The sequence below is a fragment of the Nerophis ophidion genome, linkage group LG04, assembly GCF_033978795.1.
Source record: "Nerophis ophidion isolate RoL-2023_Sa linkage group LG04, RoL_Noph_v1.0, whole genome shotgun sequence".
NCBI classification, from domain to species: Eukaryota; Metazoa; Chordata; class Actinopteri; order Syngnathiformes; family Syngnathidae; genus Nerophis; species Nerophis ophidion.
This window is the reverse complement of record NC_084614.1, coordinates 29,241,923-29,260,131: the sequence shown is the minus strand read 5'-3', so window position 1 is coordinate 29,260,131 and position 18,209 is coordinate 29,241,923. Positions and strand designations below refer to the sequence as shown.

Below are 18,209 nucleotides of genomic sequence, written 5' to 3'. Positions count from 1 at the left end.
TGTGCCATCTCTGTCATAGCATCGCCGGTAAAAACCAAACGAGGGACTTTCGCATCTCTTGACACTGGAGCAACTTAAACCCGTCGATTGGTAAGTGTTTTTTTGGCATTAAATGTGGATGGAGGGAAAGGGTGCATGTAAATATAACTACAAATGAGGCATAATGCACACAGCTAGCTTAAGTAGCGTGTTAGCATTGATTACCATGCCGTGCTAATCGATGCACATTCTACGTAAATCAACTGGAATCCGTCCATGATCGTGTTGTTACACCCTCCGACAACACACCGACGAGGCATGATGTCTCCAAGGTACGGAAAACAGTCGAAAAAACGGAAAATAACATAGCTGATTTGACTCGATGTGGTAGGGAAACAAGGCATTGATGACCGATGTGACGTCACATTCTGACGTCGTCGCAAAGAGAGCGATAAAAAGAAAGGGCGTTTACTTCGCCAAAATTCACCCATTTAGAGTTCGGAAATTGATTAAAAAAATATATGGTCTTTTTCTGCAACATCAAGGTATATATTGACGCTTACATATGCCTGGTGATAATGTTACCCTTCAAGGCTTGTTTTCTAACTTTTTACAGCACATGTTGGAATGTACACTTTTAGCTCTGAAATGTGGGGAGGCCTACAGAAGACTGGAAGCAGTTTCTTTGTGCGTAGTATGTTTTTGGTAGCACCTTCATCCCAAAACATGTTATTTTTGCGCATACTTTGAATGAATACAAAATACGGCTGCCACATGCATTGTTGCAACGTGAAGACAATTCATAAAACTGCAGAAAAAATGAAAGAAGGAAGAGCAGACCCGGCGATCACACGGGTTGTACTTGTATAGCGCTTTTCTACCTTTTTTTTTTAAGGAACTCATAGCGCTTTGACACTATTTCCACATTCATCCATTTACACACACACATTCACACAGTGATGGAGGGAGCTGCCATGCAAGACGCTAACGAGGTCCCAGCAGGAGCAAGGGTGAAGTGTATTGCTCAAGGACACAACGGACGTGACTAGGATGGTAGAAGGTGGGGATTGAACCAGTAACCCTCAGATTGCTGGCATGGCCACTTATTGTGTTCATCTGTCTCTGATTAGCACTAATCAGAGGCAGGTGAACACAATAAGTAACCATGGCTACAACAAGGGATTGAAAAAATAGGAAGCAATGGAGTCTTAAACAAAACAGAAAATAACTAAACAAAACATGATCACAAGACATGACAGTATATGTGTGTATGTATCTATCTATTATTGGCCGATAACTGCTTTAAAATTTAATATCAGAAATTATCGCTGTCGGTTTCTAAATTATCGGTATTGGTTTCAAAAAGTAAAATTCATGACTTTTTTAAACGCCGCTGTGTACACGGACGTAGGGTGAAGTACAGAGCGCCAATAAACCATAAAGGCACTGCCTTTGCGTGCCGGTCCAGTCACATAATATCTACGGCTTTTCACACACACAAGTGAATGCAAATCATACTTGGTCAACAGAAATACAGGTCACACTGAGGGTGGCTGTATAAACAACTTTACCACTGCTACAAATATGCACCACACTGTGAACCCACACCAACCAAGAATAAACACATTTCGGGAGAACATCCGCACCGTAACACAACAGATCAAATAACCAGAAACCCTTGCAGCACTAACTCTTCCGGGATGCTACAATATACACCCCGTCTAAAAACACTTACACCCGTGGTTATTGTAAAAATGTGTGTTTAAAATAATTTCAGCCTTTATCATGCCCAATAAAGGAATGAGTTGGCCATTTCTATGGTATTATTACAATTGTAGAGGACTGTTATTGATCCGAAGGTAATGTGCTAAAAACTCTTTCTTGTTTAGAAGCTACATTCAACATTAACTGTTCCTTGTTCATGCACATTGTAAGAGAGTTTCAAATATAATAATGAAGTACAAACCATACTGTTTATGTTTTGAAGTACACTTTAAAAAGCTGAAATCAACCCCAAACGACAACTCAGTGATTTTTGATATTGACACATCTCATCTGTACATCTCCTAAGGTTATTCTAATAATGTATGCACAGATGACATGTGTCAATATCAAAATATTACTTTGAATCCCTTTTGGCAACCAAGAATACATTAACTTAATGAATACATCCAAAAACGTTCTTAATATTTTTATGTGCTTTAACAAAGAGCAGTTAATATTTTATGTTGCTTTTGAACAAGAAATAGGTTTTAGCACATCACCATCAAAATAAAAACAATCCTTTACAATCCCATTAATACCATCGAAATGGCCAATTGTTACATTTATCGGACACGATAAAGGTTTATATAATTTCAAACACATATCCTTACGATAACCATGAATATAAAGTGTTTGTTTTACACGTAGTAATCAGTTTTTCACAGATGAAGCCCCAGCGTGTGTGCTCCCAAGTCGGAAAACTATTTTTGGCAGGGTTTTTTTCTGCAGCCAGGTCTGCTCGTACCATATTTGGAGGTACTGTAGTTGTGTTGTTTTGTCCCCTTCATTTTTGACAATTTACCCCATCCGTCTTATTTTTTGTTCTTTCTATTTTCTCCCAATGCGCCAAACACTAAATATATATTTTTGTAAATGAAATCTGTACAGCAAATACAGGCTAGGCATCTTATCCCCCTTGACATCCATTGCAAATGCAAGGGGGGTCCTTACATCTGCGGTCCCTTCTCAAGGTTTCTTCCTTTACCTCAACTAAGGTCTTTGGAGTTTTTCCTTGCCAAAATATGGGTTTAGATCAGGGGATGTCGTTGTGAGTTTTTGGAGACCTTTGACAAAGCTGTGATTCAGGGCTTTATAAATAAACTTTGATTGATTGTATGATTGAGGTACATCACAGGTGTCAAACTCAACTGTAAAAATGACAATGATTTTACGGTTTTGCAGGTGCCAGAACATTGCAGTAAAACAAATAGTACTGTTTTTCCATTTACAGTAATACACAGTAAAAAGAACAATGTACGGTTATATGGTAAAAAAAAAAAAAAAAAAAAAAAAATGGCAGCCGAGTCACCAGAATGTTGCCTTAAAAGACTGTAATTTGGTTCTTCTCTCTACAGGAAGTACAATGTAAAAACAACAACCATATATTTTTCGGTAAAAAATTGATAACTCAGTTGCCAGAATCTTACTGTAAAAAAACAGTGGTACCGCATTTTCTAATTTACAGTGATATGCTAAAAAAAAACAAAAAAACACGGTAGTATATATGGTAATATTGTAGAAATTAAACTGACATTTTTAAAAAATATATATAAAACATATATAAAAATCAAATGCATGATAATTCTAATAAAGGATTTTCTAGAAATGAATAATACTTCCAGAAAACCCAAAATTATAGACACTCAAAGTGCTTCACAAACTACTGCGAACTCATCTTTCATTCACTCCACATGATGGTGGTAAACTACATTTATAACCACAGCTGGCCTGGATTAGATTGACGGGAGCGTGGCTGCTAATTTGCGTCGGTACGGCCCCTCCAACCGCCACCAAACATTAATTTACATTCATTTTACCAGTGTGAGCGGCACTAGAAACTTGTGTAATAATATCATGAGGGGAATCCTTATACATTTATATTGATAGATTATTCACTGTTACAAGCGGCATCAACAATTTTATTAACCCATGTGGCTGGACGGGACAGGTTAAAACAAAGAAAAAACAAAGAGATTTTACTTAATTTACCGCACAGGATTACACTAAGAAATGTTTATTTTGTGACGTGTATACTTCTGTTGTGATAGTATATGTGTAGCTGTAGTTAATGATACTCAGTGACACACTTGCCAAATTTGAGAGAAGTCAATTTTGGACAAAATAAACACTTCTGTACCTTTTTGCCTCTGCTTTTGTAAAACGTTAACCATAGCTCAATCTTAACTCAACTAATGTGCAGTACCCAGTGGGAATTTACACAGGCAAGGGGGAGAACATGCTAACCACAGTCTTTACAATATGTTTGCAAGACTATATAAATAAAGTCTACACAATGTGGAAGTCTTCCTAAATGCACAAACAACAACCAAGACCGATAATAAACAAAAGCCTCTCCTACAGATTGTCTGCCATTTTCTACAGCCTCCGGCAGCTTTCATGCCGGTTTCAATTCGACCTCACTGTGCCCTCTTGTGTGCAAGTGCTTCAGGCAATAACACCATCACTTATACAATATCTTTGCCACATTTGGCAAAAAAATTATTCTGACAAACCACCTATTTTTCAGCCTTCTTTGGATTGCCAGAAAAAATCTTGGTGTTGTCCAAATTGGTCTGTAAGCACTTGAAGTGGAAACTTAACACAGGGAGACTGTGTGTTGGAGCGGACGTTAGCGTAAGAGTAATAGGTGAAGGAGAATCCATGTGTGCGTGTCTAATGTTGACATCTGTGTGCATGTGTGTTGAGTTCCAGTTGGGAGGGCTGGATAAGTGGCTCAGGGTAGTTCACTGCCAGAGCATATTCATTTCAAAGCCAACTGTGAGACTCACCAGGGAAGTGAGAGTGGGGAGGCTTACTGGCTAATCTGGTCAGAGAGCGAGCTGGAAGCATGGCGGAATGCGTAATGCAGAGACTGAAAAAAGTCTAATTAGCGTCTGTAACTACAGAAACACTCCCCCATGTACATGTCATGGTGTGTCGATGTAAGTGAGGGCGGAAGGAAAAAACACCGAAGCGGAAGAGATCGCATGTGTCTGTGTCTGAAGACGCTGTGTCTAATGTCTGGAGGTCGGCGTGGCCCCCGCGACCTCTGTGTGACTTTTTGTTCGTACACCTGAGTGCAGCCTCTTACACTTGGATGTCGAGCATGATCCTCTTGTCCTCTTCCACATGGACGCCCCAGATGCAGTCCTGGCCCTTGTCGTAGGCCTCCGGCCAGTTAGGAGACAGCACCACACCGGCAGAGTCTGTGATCTCCCCGCTACAAACAGCTGCAACACAAAGACACACCCACAAAATCTTATTATATAAAACATACTAAAAGAATGCCAACTCAAGAAGTACACGTGCCCAATAGAGACAATATATGATATGAATGATACATATTTAGATCGTGATAGTGTGATAATGCATGTTGCGACAGATTCTGTGTTCCGCAAATTTGACAGCAAAGTAATGCATCCTTGACACAATGTAGTGTCCTTGATTGCGAAAGGGCAGCTAATGTCCCTCCAGTGCAGCTTCTAACTCACTAATCCTTGCCTCCATGGCAGCAGGTAAACTGCATTTCTCACTAGTATCATGATTGCTGGAGGACGAGGAATTGCTATTAATGTGACGATTGCTGGGCATCGTGATGATGCGGGTCGTTCTCTCAGGGATGCAGTCGGCCTTAAACACAGCGTGAAGGTAAGAAATAATTGATTTATTTAGCAAATAAAAACAGACTCAGTCAAAAAGAACAGAACTAGCATGGGAGCTAGAAAAAAACAAAAGCGCTAGCATGAGAGCTAGAGAAATAACAGAAAAACTTGCACAAGGCACAAAAAGGCAAAACAAAACTACTAGCATGGGAGCTAGAGGAACAAAGGTTTAGCGCGGAAGCTAGCAAGTACAGGTATGGGATTACCGAATCGAGGATCAAGGTCGTCACTGTTGTGCGAACACAAATTAGGAGGCAAGACTGAATGGACAGAAAAGGCAGGCTTAAATAAAGACAGTAATCAAGAGGCAGGTGCGTGTCCAAAGCAAGAGGCAGGTGAATCTAATGAGTAACTGTGGAAACAGAACAAACCAGGAACTAAGGAACTCAAACACTAAAAGAATATAATACAAAAACGAATCAAAACCAGAACATGATATGATCCGGGCAGCGGATCATAACAATTAACATGCTATATTAACCATCATGGGAAGATAGAAAAAAAGCATAGCTAACCTCTAAGCTGGAGCTCTTGAATGTAAACAGGGGTGCGCGGATCGATACAAATTAACAGTAACGATACCAAGTACAGTATCAGTACATAATCAATACTACAATAATTAGACCAATATTTTCTTTTCATTTTGTGTTGTTTTTGTTATTTTAATACCAAAGACTATAAAAGTGGGACCAATAACCTCCCTGCTTGGCACTCAGCATCAAGGGTTGGAATTGGGGGTTAAATCACCACAAATGATTACCGGGCGCGGCACCGCTGCTGCCCACTGCTCCCCTCACCTCCCAGGGGGTGATCAAGGGGATGGGTCGAATGCAGAGGACACATTTCGCCACACCTAGTGTGTGTGTGACAATCATTGGTACTTTAACTTTAATTTAATTATCAGGAAATAAACCTGATAGTAAATTGATGTTCTTTTTTTGGAGATATTTTACACTATGGACTTTATCATAAATGCTAAATGCAATAAATGGGATAGAATAATTAATTTTACTATTGTTTGATATTGTTACACCGCCATTCTGTTTTTTTGTCAGATTACAGTTGTGATCAAAAATGTAATCATTTAATGATACTGAACAATTTTAAATATGAACATCGCTATAACCAATACTGGTCCCCTGTAACTACTTGATATTGGATTAACTTGGGCAGCGTGGCGAGGTTGGTAAAGCGACCGTGCCAGCAACTTGAGTGTTCCAGGTTTGATCCCTGCTTCCGCCATCCGAGTCACTGCCCTTGTGTGCTTGGGCACGACACTTTACCCACCTGCTCACAGTGCCCCCCGCACTGGTTTAAATCTGCCTAAAGATGTAGATAATGGTTTCGCTATGTAAAGCACTTTGAGTCTCGAGAAAAAAGCGCTATTTGGATATAATTCACTTCACTTCACTAATACCCAGATTTGTAGTATCACTCAAAACTAATGTGAAGTATCCAAACAACAGAAGAATAAGTGCTTATTTCGTTGTAACAGAGGTGTAGCTAAAACCACGTTACAGAAGACAGTAACCAGATATAAAAAGTAAATTAACAAGTATATTAATAACAGTTTTGAGAAAAGAGTACAACAGGAAATTAGGTAATATGTTACAGCATACATCAGCACACAAATTAGGAGCCTTTTGTAAGTAATTTTAAAATTATTTTCAATTTAATTTATATGGCAAATATATTGCGACACATATTGCTACTGCAAGAGGCTGCAATATACGCAATATTGAAGCAGCGTGGTTCATTATAGATGATGCACGATTGTCTAATTAGGGTCTGATGAGCTTATCATACCTTGGGATATTTTCTCTTCTCTAACCAGCAGTCACGTCATCAGGCTGGTCACATGGTATATTTGGCTACATTGATCACAACAGATGCCCTTCCTGACATGCCCCTCCCATTTATCCAAGCTTGGGACTGGCGCTGGAGCGCTCCAATGGTTGGGTGTTGGAACACTGGCTAGGAATCAAGCTGGCTGTGCAATATGTACAACTACACTATCCGCAGGGATGTGTTCCAAATTTTATATCTTTAAAGGCACAGATCGTAGTTCATTGGTATTACCGGGTATAGATTGACGTAAAATCAAACGGTGCCGGAATTCAGTATCTTTGTTGCATGTGACATCTCGTCCGGTTGTACACTTGGCCAACTCAGACACTTGGCGTGGAAACAAGCACTCAAGCAGCACTCAGAGCATACTCAGTCAGACTGCCTCTAGGTCAGCGTTTCTTAAAGGCCTACTGAAACCCACTACTACCCACCACGCAGTCTGATAGTTTATACATCAATGATGAAATATTAACATTGCAACACATGCCAATACGGCTTTTTTAGTTTACCAAATTACAATTTTAAATTTCCCGGGAGTTTCGTCTTGAAAACGTCGTGTAATGATGACGTGTACGCGTGACGTCACAGGGTTTTAGGAAGTGTGAGCACTACGCACACACACAGTTAAAAGTCGTCTGCTTTAACGGCATAATTACACAGTATTTTGGACATCTGTGTTGCTGAATCTTTTGCAATTTATTCAATTAATATTTGAGAAGTCACAGTAGAAAGATGGAGTTGGGAAGCTTTAGCCTTTAGCCACACAAACACACGGTGATTCCATGTTTAAAATTCCTGGAGGTGAAAATGTACTATGGATCACAGCGCGGTTAAGCAGACATGGATCCAGACCAAATGTCAACCAGCAGGTTTCGGTGAGAACATTGTGGTTTAAAAGTCAGTTCTTACCGAATAAAAGCTGAGCTTGTGCCGTCCATAGCTGCCGTCGACTCGCCTGAGACACTGCGCGTCAACACCCGGCCGTGGACACACCCCTCCGACTATCAGGTAATATTAAACTCACTAAAACACTAGCAACACAATAGAAAGATAAGGAGTTTCCCAGAATTAACCTAGTAAATGTCTCTAAAAACATCGGAATACGTCCCAATGCTATTGCGTTTTTTTTTTTTAAAATCGTTTTTTTTTTTCTTTTTCTTTTTTTCTAGTCCGTCGCTATCAATATCCTCAAACACAAATCTTTCATCCTCGCTCAAATGAATGGGGAAATTGTCGTTTTCTCGGTCCGAATAACTGTTTTTGTTAGAGACTCCCATTAAAATCAATGTGAATACATGAGGAGCCATCAACATGTGACGTCATCGTCTGGGACTTCCGGTAAAGGCGAGGCTTTTTCAGGAAGTTCTAAAAGTGGTGAACTTTATCGTCGATTTTCTCTACTAAATCCTTTCAGCAAAAATATGGCAATATCGCAAAATGATCAAGTATGACACATAGAATGGACCTGCTATCCCCGTTTAAATAAGAAAATCTCATTTCAGTAGGCCTTTAACCAAGCGGGCGCCCTACTTCTATGGTGAGAAACCACCTCAGCTGTGGTCAATATGGGCTGCAGTGATATTCAATTGTAATACGCTTTTCCACCACATGTGGAAGTAAAGCCAAACTCAAACTAATAATATCCTGTAAGTCTGGAGCTAAAGTCATAGAGAAGTTTTTTAAGTACAAAAAGTCTCGACTATAGCTGTGTTTTCATTTGCACTTTAATTGTATTGACAATTTATGTCATGGTCTGTTGCCTGAGTTATGTCTTTGGTTTTGACTTTTGTATTATTCTTATGTTTATTGTCTATTTCCGTTTTGGCCCTCCTTCATTTGTTTACTGTGTAGTGGCTAGGAACGCTGATTGATTCTCCCCTGCCTCTGATTAGTGATTAGGATGCTCAGCTGCTTCGGATCGCTAATCATAGAGCTTTATTTACCTGTGTTACCCAAACTTGCCTTTGCGAGTTCATTGTTCGCTGCTGGCGACAAGTTATGTTTGGCTTTAGCCCATGCTTAAAGTTATGTCAGTTAGCTTTACTCAGTTAACTTTCTTGTGAGCGTCCTAGCGGTCCTCTGGTTGTTTTTTACCGTATATTGATAATTAAAGTCTCATCGTACCCGCAAGCCACTTCTGCCACCTCCTGCATTTCCTTTCGCATCTTGGGAAACACGACTTTCCCCCAAACGTAGCAGTTTAGTTAAGAAACATACAGGATTGATTTAGTTGATTTATTTTAGCACAACATAATTGTAAGTCAATTTATTTTTAGTCAGTCATTTAAGAGTTCCCTCTCATGCAGTATATTTTGCTTATACTTACCTTTCTAATCAGCCTGACTTAAGCCAAAGATTTATTGTGTTAAATAAACAATAATCTTTATGATTAACACATGCTTTCGCATCTTTAGACAAGATTGTAAACTGTTAGTAGGTTAGATATAAATATTACATATGATTAAAATCAGGAGTAAGATGACTTATTCAGTGGTAATATTTGAGTGTGAAAAATAGTACAAAAGTTATGTCCCAAGGTTAAGAGCCCCTGCTCAAGATAATGTTTTAATTTCCAAAGTCAACGTGTGTCTGATATAGAATTGAACGTAAAGTAATGAACACACACTACCACTGAAAATTGGTATCGGTGAGTATCGATTCAGAATATGTAGCATTTTGATTAAAATACAAAAGGTACCCAATCCTCACTATCAATGCTCCCTTTGGGCAACATGCATACATTTCTCATTCAATATGTAGAAGCTTAAACATCAATACAACATGGTAATCACACTTGCAGGCTCACACACAGGAACATAAAACTGCATACTACTACTGTACTTCCTGTGACCGTGACCCAGGGGGCTTATATTATCTTTTTTTTTTTTTCTCATTTTCACCGGCTGAGCTGTACTAGAGTGCTTTTCTCAATTTTGCTGTGTTGCAAAACGAACAGTGAGGTCAGTATGTCATGCGTGTGGACAGCAGAGCATTGGAAGTGGTTGCTACATAGTGTAATGAAATCAAAACTATGCCTTTGAATAATTCAGAGCAAAGTTAGTTAACTATTTGGATAGTGTTTTAAATCAAAAGGTATTTCAGCAAGAGTCAATAGTGCTGTATTTGATTTGCATGCAATGATGAAGCACCAATTGAAAGCCTTGGGTCATTTGCTCGCTCTTATCTAATTGAATTACCTAAGAACAAGTCAAACAGGCCACATCAGATAACTCACCCCTGCAGGCCGGCTCGGTCTCGTTCCACTGAGCGTTTTCAGCGTCCACACACTCGATGACAACACAGCCTTGCTCCATCGTGTAACCCGGGTCGCACGAGAACTCCACCACAGCACCCACACTATAGGTTGAGTCACTGCTGCTGAAATTGCCGTACTTCACAAAAGGCTGGTAGCACGTTCCTTTTGCAAAAGCTGAAAAAAAACAAAAAAACCTAAGACACTAGCCTGTGACACAGCTGTTTTATTGGCAGATCAACCTACCTTCATATCTGATGGCGGCACCGGTGGAGGTCAGCGTCCCGTCTGTTGTAAACTCAACAAACAGATATCGTCCTGTGCTCAGCACCCCCTCGATGGGCAAATACTCCACTTCATAGGAGTCATACACAGGCGGGGAGTCGATATGGTTGCCATTCTTAATCAGCAGCCTAAAAAGAGATTTGATGATGAAAAGAGATGCAAGTTACCCATTGAGTGTTAAAAGATGCATGGAAGATGTGGGGCACAGTGACTGAGCTATAATAACTGCAATGATGAGGTGAACGGTCATGTGTGTGAGATGGAAGACATTTCTCCTTCCAACCTCTTGATACTCTGCGTAGGGCCTTTATTTCATCCGCATGAAAGAATCCCGACTTTGTATTAATGTGAGGGGGAAGAAAAAAACGCCACGTCTATTTAAAAAAAAAAAAAAAAAAGTTTTTTATTTAAATTACTAGATGAAAACCTCTGTCAGTGCTGTCAAGCACACACTCCAAAGCAGTGTTTTTTTTTTCTCAGAAGCTTGGACAACGTAATAATAGAAATAAAAAAAAGACACAGCAAAAACAGTGGCGTGGTTCCTGAATCCTGACGGTCATCTAAGGCAGTGGTTCTCAAATGGGGGTACGCGTAGCCCTGGGGGTACTTGAAGGTATGCCAAGGGGTATGTTAGATTTTTCAAATGTATTCTAAAAATAGCAACAATTCAAAAATCCTTTATGAATATATTTATTGAATAATACTTCAACAAAATATGAATGTAAGTTCACAAACTGTGAAAAGAAATGCAACAATGCAATATTCAGTGTTGACAGCTCGATTTTTTGTGGACATGTTCCATAGATATTGATGTTCAAGATTTCTTTTTTTGTGAAGAAATGTTTAGAATTAAGTTCATGAATCCAGATGGTGTTGGGATGTCGCATGGCTGCAGTTGTGTGACCTCAAGTATGCAAAAATCCAGGAGAGCAGAAAGCCGGTAAGATGATTTTAATTTCATCAAAGTAAAAGATATAAACAGAAAGCAGTCTTGCATGGAGATGTTCCCAACCTGGTTTTAACTTCGAGCACTGAGGAGTTGGGGCTCGGCGTGGAGCCGGCGTTGGGGCTCGGCGTGGAGCCGGCGTTGGAGCTAGGCGTGGAGCCGGCGTTGGAGCTGTGCGAAAGCCCGCTAGGGACGTAGATGTCTCCGTGGAAGGAGACGCTGGCGGGGGTGACAGCGGTGTGTGCCTGGCTGCACCGCAGTGTATAGTGGGCCCCCCTCCACTAGGTGGCTGCCAGACACCGTTCACACATGCGGGAAAACGTGCCTGCTCGTCGGAGTCCCCCGGTGCGAAAACCAGGGACGGGCGGGAGGGGACCAGGAGGAGGGACGAAGACACGTCCCGTGCCAAGTCCCAGCAGGAGGACAAAAGCGACCTCACTGTGGGCTCCACTGGAGCTCTCGGCGAACTAAAAAAGAGAGCGGGAGCTGGCAAAAAGAGCAGCCGGGGAGCAGCCGCTGGAAGCTGCGTAGGAGCAGGGAGAAGCAGCTCAGCAGACGACGGGAAGGATGGCGGCGGCGGACGTGCCGGTCGGAGAGCCGCAGTCGGCGACGGAGCCGCAGGAGCCGCGAGACGTGAAGGAGGAGGCGGGCGCGCCGGTCGGGGAGCCGTAGCCGGCAGCGTTGCCGAGAGGAAGGATGGCGGCGGAGGACGCGCCGGTCGGAGAGCCGTAGCCGGTAGCGTTGCCGCGGGAGCCGCGAGGCATGCAGGAAGTGGCGGACGTGCTGGTCGGAGAGCCGTAGCCAGCCGTTGAGCCGAGAGGAAAGATGGCGGCGGGGGACGCGCCGGTCGGAGAGCCGAAGCCGGTGGCGTTGCCGCGGGGAGAGGGTCCGCGTCTGTAGGCTGGGACCGCACAAACCTGGCCTTCAAGTCCTCCAGGAATTGTGCGGTCCAGAACGTCGGCTGAGGATTGCCGACAGGGATTCTCGCGAGGTCACAATTTTCTGGCTCGAAGTTACTGTTGGGATGTCGCATGGCTGCAGTTGTGTGACCTCAAGTATGCAAAAATCCAGGAGAGCAGAAAGCCGGTAAGATGATTTTAATTTCATCAAAGTAAAAGATATAAACAGAAAGCAGTCTTGCATGGAGATGTTCCCAACCTGGTTTTAACTTCGAGCACTGAGGAGTGCTCGAGTGAAACATAAATAGACCTATGTTGATTGACAGCAGCTGAGGACCGCTGCCAATCAACGGCGAGTGTGACAAAAACAGTGCTCAGCGGAGTAAACAGGAAGTATGACAAAATAAGAGCACTGAACAGGAAATAAAGTACAAAACACGAAAAACTATCAGAAAGTAAGTGACAGATCGTTACAGATGGATCTCTATTACAATCCCCAAAGAGGGCACTTTAAGTTGATGATTACTTCTATGTGTAGAAATCTTAATTTTTTTGTAATTGAATCACTTGTTTATTTTTCAACAAGTTTTTAGTTATTTTTATCTATTTTTTCCAAATAGTTCAAGAAAGACCACTACAAATGAGCAATATTTTGCACTGTTATACAATTTAATAAACCAGAAACTGATGACATAGTGCTGTATTTTACTTCTTTATCTCTGTTTTTCAACCAAAAATGCTTTGTCTGATTAGGGGGTACTTGAACTAAAAAAATGTTCACAGGGGGTACATCACTGAAAAAAGTTTGAGTACCACTGATCTAAGGTAACAGAATTTGAGCAAAGTGTTGGTAGAGAAGTTTGAAGTCAGACCAACTAATTGGTGATAGTGGTGATAATTATTGCCTGACAATTACTGTACTAACTGTTAACAATAAAGCACAATACAATGTGACCAGAATTTAGCATCCTCAACATTAGCATGATTAGCTCCTAGTGTTGTGATCATTAGCATCAGTAGCTTTTAGCATCATGATAATTAGCATCACTTGCTCATAACATCAAGAGAATTACAATCACAAGCTTTTATTATCAGAAGTTTAAGCATATTAGCATCTCTAGCGCTTAGCATTACGAGCAATAGCATAATTAGCTCTACGCATCGCAAGCATTAGTATAACTGGCTCTTACCGTCATGAGCATTAACACCACTAGCTTTTAGTGTCATGAGCATCCTATAAGTACCTCCTAGCATCTTGAACATTATCATCACTAGCTCCTAGCTTGATGAGAATTAGCATCATTATCTCCTAGCTTCGTGAGAATTAGCATCAGTAACTCATGCATCATGAGCATTAGCGTAAAGGCTTCATTATGGTACAGCTTTACAGCTGTCATACCACAATGTTACAATGCTCCATCCATCCATCTATCCATCAATCTTCTTCCGCTTATCAAAGGTCGGGTCGCGGGGGAAGCAGCCTAAGCAGGGAAGCCCAGACGTTCGTCTTCCTAGCCACTTCGTCCAGCTCTTCCCGGGGGTTGCCGAGGCGCTACCAGGCAAGCCGGGAGACATAGTCTACCCAACGTGACCTGGGTATTCCCCGTGGCTTCCTACCGGTCAGATGTGCCCTAAACACCTCCCTAAGGAGGCGTTCGGGTGGCATCCTGACCAGATGCCCGAACCACCTCATCTGGCTCCTCTCGATGTGGAGGAGCAGAGACTTTACTTTGAGCTCCCCCAGGATGGCAGAGCTTCTCACCCTATCTCTAAGGGAGAGCCCCGCCACCCGGCGGAGGAAACTTATTTCGGCCGCTTGTACCCGTGATCTTGTCCTTTCGGTCATAACCCAAAGCTCATGACCATAGAAGAGGATGGGAACGTAAAACAACCGTTAAATTGAGAGCTTTGCTTTCCGGCTCAGCTCTTTCTTCACGGCAACAGATCGATACAGCGTCCGCATTACAGCGTCCGCCTGTCGATCTCACGATCCACTCTTCCCTCACTCGTGAACAAGACTCTGAGGTATTTGAACTCCTCCGCTTGGGGCAAGGTGTCCTTTACAACCCGTAGATGGCACTCTACCCTTTTCCGGGCGAGAACCATGGACTTGGACTTAGAGGTGCTGATTGTAATCTTCTCATGTTACAATTTCGATGAGTGAATTGTGAACACATTTCTATTACATGGCATCGATAAAAATATTCACCACTTCTGTTTCCGGGTTAAAGATAAACAGAGCTAACACGACAGCTTATCTTGGAGCTACTGTATCTTCATCAAGACTACCACATTGCACTGCCATTTAACTCATGCCTCATCAATAACGCATGTCTACATTGGTGAGCCTCTGACAGAAGCGATCTCAAAAGACAGGACTCGATGGGACTCGGTACAACTCTTCATGCGTACAAGACTGCTATCAGCAGCTGTACGGGCAAAGCTAAGTGGAGATGAACTATGCTTATTGAAGGATGCATTTCATTATCTTCGACATTAATCACATCAAATCAAACTTTATATAAAAGTGCTTTTCATACATTAAAGAAATGCAAAGGTAAAAGGGTTTTACAAACTTTAAAACAATGCCCTGATGACACACCCCAATCATCAGCAACCACACACACAGATGAATGCATGTCCAGGTGAAGAAACACTATCACAGGGCCCGTCCAATAATAACACAACTCCATTGGTTACAACTTGCGAGCGATGTGGAATGACAACAAAGGACACACAATGACGCTAAGAACACGGCTAATGATCACTACTGCGACTGTCAACCAAATGAGCCGTGGTAAAGGAGCGACGACTGTACATCATTTCTGGTTTATAGCAAATTAAGGCGCGTCACACCGAAGAAATACGTAAATGTGAGCACCGATATAATCTTCCCTTATATACTAATTAGTTAGCATGATTAACTACTCTTACACATAAAATAGCTAGTCAAGGAGAGTTGTGGTTGTTTCCTTTCAGGATAAAATACTGCCACTAGTGTTTGGACTGAGAATTGCATGTCTTAACCTCAGCCCCCGCCGAAAAGCTGTAAAAAGATCAAACATACGCTGCAGTATGATAAAGTTTTACGTACGCTGTATGTCAAATTATATAACACAAACAATATAAAGAATAGCACCAACGGCTAGCATATGTTAGCAATCATGGTTTAACATAACAGATACTGCATATAGTATGCGCCTGCCTTGAATTACTGCCGGGTCAAACTCGCTTCGCAAAATAATTAGCGCATGCTTAGTATTACCGCCTGGTCAAACTCGTGACGTCACGAGTGACACTTCTCCTGTCATCATTTTCAAAATGGAGGAGGCTGATTTCAATACCGGTAAATTGAAATCGCATGAAGGGAAGAAGATTAAGAGCAATTCAATAGGATTTAAGGTCCAAGCTTACATCACACTCAAATTTTTACTGTATACCTCTAGTAATTGCCGGAGTGAGAAGTGGTTTTAAAATAATTAGCGCCCCGGCGGCAATTAAAGGAAATACGGTATACAAAAAAAATGCTGTATGTGTCACAAATAAAAATTACATTCTGCAAACATTGCTGTTAGTGCACCAGTTGAAGAAAATGTGCAAACAACATTAATAATATCCTGTAATTTGATTTTGATATTATTTTTTTATCTTGATAGATTCAAAATTAACATTAATGAGTTGACTGATGAACATTGTCACATAATTTATTCAGAAAGTATAAATAACGACAAATAAATATAGCGTAAGTGTAAAAAAACCTAACAACATTATGATTTGTATGTTTTCAGAATGTTCTTGTCCTTTTTATAAACAAAGAAAACAATCAGAACTTTTCTTTATTTTTAAGTTTTGGTGCCGTGATTTTACTTGGGAGTAGATTTTTTTTTTTTGGTGGCCCCCGATCTAAAATGAGTTTGACACCCCTGACTTAAGCAGTTTAGTAAATACTATCACATAGTTTCACAATATTGTATAGAATACCATTAAAAACAATTCCACTTTAAATGTAAAACTAATACTTGTTAAAAACCCATTATATATAAAGTGACACATGTCAAGCTTTTATTTGTTATAATTTCAATGATCACTGTTTACAGTTTCTGGAAACACATTTTCTGAAATTGCAATTTAAGGCTTTCATAGGCTAATAGCCAAAATCATCAACATTATATCAAGAGAACTCTTGAAATATCTTGAATTGGATGTTATGAACCTATGTCACACATTAGTTTCACCTTGTAAATCTAATATAGAACTTTTGACCGATATTCAAGTTTCTCCTGTAAATTGACCTGTACGTTTTGACTATAGAATGCTCTTTTTTTTTTTTAAACAAAATTACACACTACTATTACATACTATTAACAAAAACGTAAAAAGTGGGTCACATAATAAAAGTAATTGTTAAAAGTGAGGGTTTTAATTGTCTATCTGCAGTTGTGGTGTTACTAAGAAAAGCTTGCTGGGATGTAGCTAAAGGCGTGCATAAACCACCTGCCATCTTGTTTTTCATCCCAACTAGTGTACGTGTGTATGTGTGTGTGTTAACCACCTGTCGTCATCCTCTGCCAGCGCCACTTTCTCAAAGTGAATATGTATCCGGTGGTCCTCGGGGGCCTCCAGGACCCAGTGGCATGTCAGGTTGTTGCTGTAGTTGCCAGGAAATCCAGGCGAGACAATGCGGCCATAGGTGACATTTTTTATCATTCCCCCACAGGACGCTGTACGAGGGTGTGAGAAAGGACAATAATTGCAGCGACTGGAAGTCCGTTTTTTTTTTAGGGCATACTGTAGCCTACTTCCAGCAGAATATAGTGACTGGTCTGCGTCATAAGCTTCACCTGTGTCTAATGGGTGCAGGGGTGTGTGTGAGAGACTTGTAAAAAGTGACAGCAGCAGTGACGCTATCAGTTCAGAGCAGCTGTACGCAGGCCTGGAGTAAGACTGGATGTGGTAAATGAGCTTTTAGCAGCAGGATGGCGATATTCATGCAGCCCAGGTCTAATTAAGGCAGCCAGGTCTAACTGCCTCCAGACAATAACTGTCTGTGCAGCTAATAGCATGCAGACACATTCTTTTGGCTAGCGGATTGTACAGTAAGCTGTGTTGGTTTGGTTGCTGCTTCATCAAAATCATCTTTACTTAGGAGATTTGACATTATATGAAGATTGCAAAAGAGCGGAAGTGATAATAAAATACAGAACTGCAGCATGTATTAGATTTCTCATGTGCTACGTGTTTCCTCACCCACACACTGGGGCTCCTTCCCACTCCAGTAAGGTGTGGTGGCGTTGCGGCAGGTGAGCGTTTTGGGACCTCTCAACCTGTAGCCAGTGAAGCAGTTGAAATAAGCTTCTCCGCCAGCGTAGAGGTGTGTCACGGAAACTTCTCCCCCAGAAGGCTCTTTGGGAAACGCACAGCTCAGCACAAAAGCTAAAAAGAGAAGAACACAAATACGCAAGCTTATTGTTTGGCTCTTTTGATGTTTTCTTTTATTCCACCTTAAACGTTGAATACAGCTCTATTGTTACATGAAATTTCAATTGCCACTTGCCAAATTTTTTTTTTTACAA

At 41.2% G+C, this 18,209-nt stretch overlaps 1 protein-coding gene across 6 annotated transcripts in view; it reads right to left on the bottom strand.

Annotated features, from left to right (window-relative positions):
- LOC133551266 (seizure protein 6-like) overlaps positions 1-18,209 on the bottom strand; it is a 282,658-nt gene that overhangs the window by 35,547 nt on the left and 228,902 nt on the right. For all 6 annotated transcript variants that reach the window (XR_009806459.1, XM_061897798.1, XM_061897794.1 and 3 more), the window contains exons 5-9: positions 17,884-18,069; positions 17,189-17,357; positions 10,753-10,919; positions 10,489-10,683; positions 4,835-4,973 (exon numbers count right to left, since the gene is read on the bottom strand). Coding sequence is in view for 5 of the 6 variants with exons in the window: in XM_061897798.1 (XP_061753782.1) it covers positions 4,835-4,973; positions 10,489-10,683; positions 10,753-10,919; positions 17,189-17,357; positions 17,884-18,069 (856 nt within the window). In the remaining variant the exon portion in view is untranslated. The remainder of the gene's footprint in view (positions 1-4,834; positions 4,974-10,488; positions 10,684-10,752; positions 10,920-17,188; positions 17,358-17,883; positions 18,070-18,209) is intronic.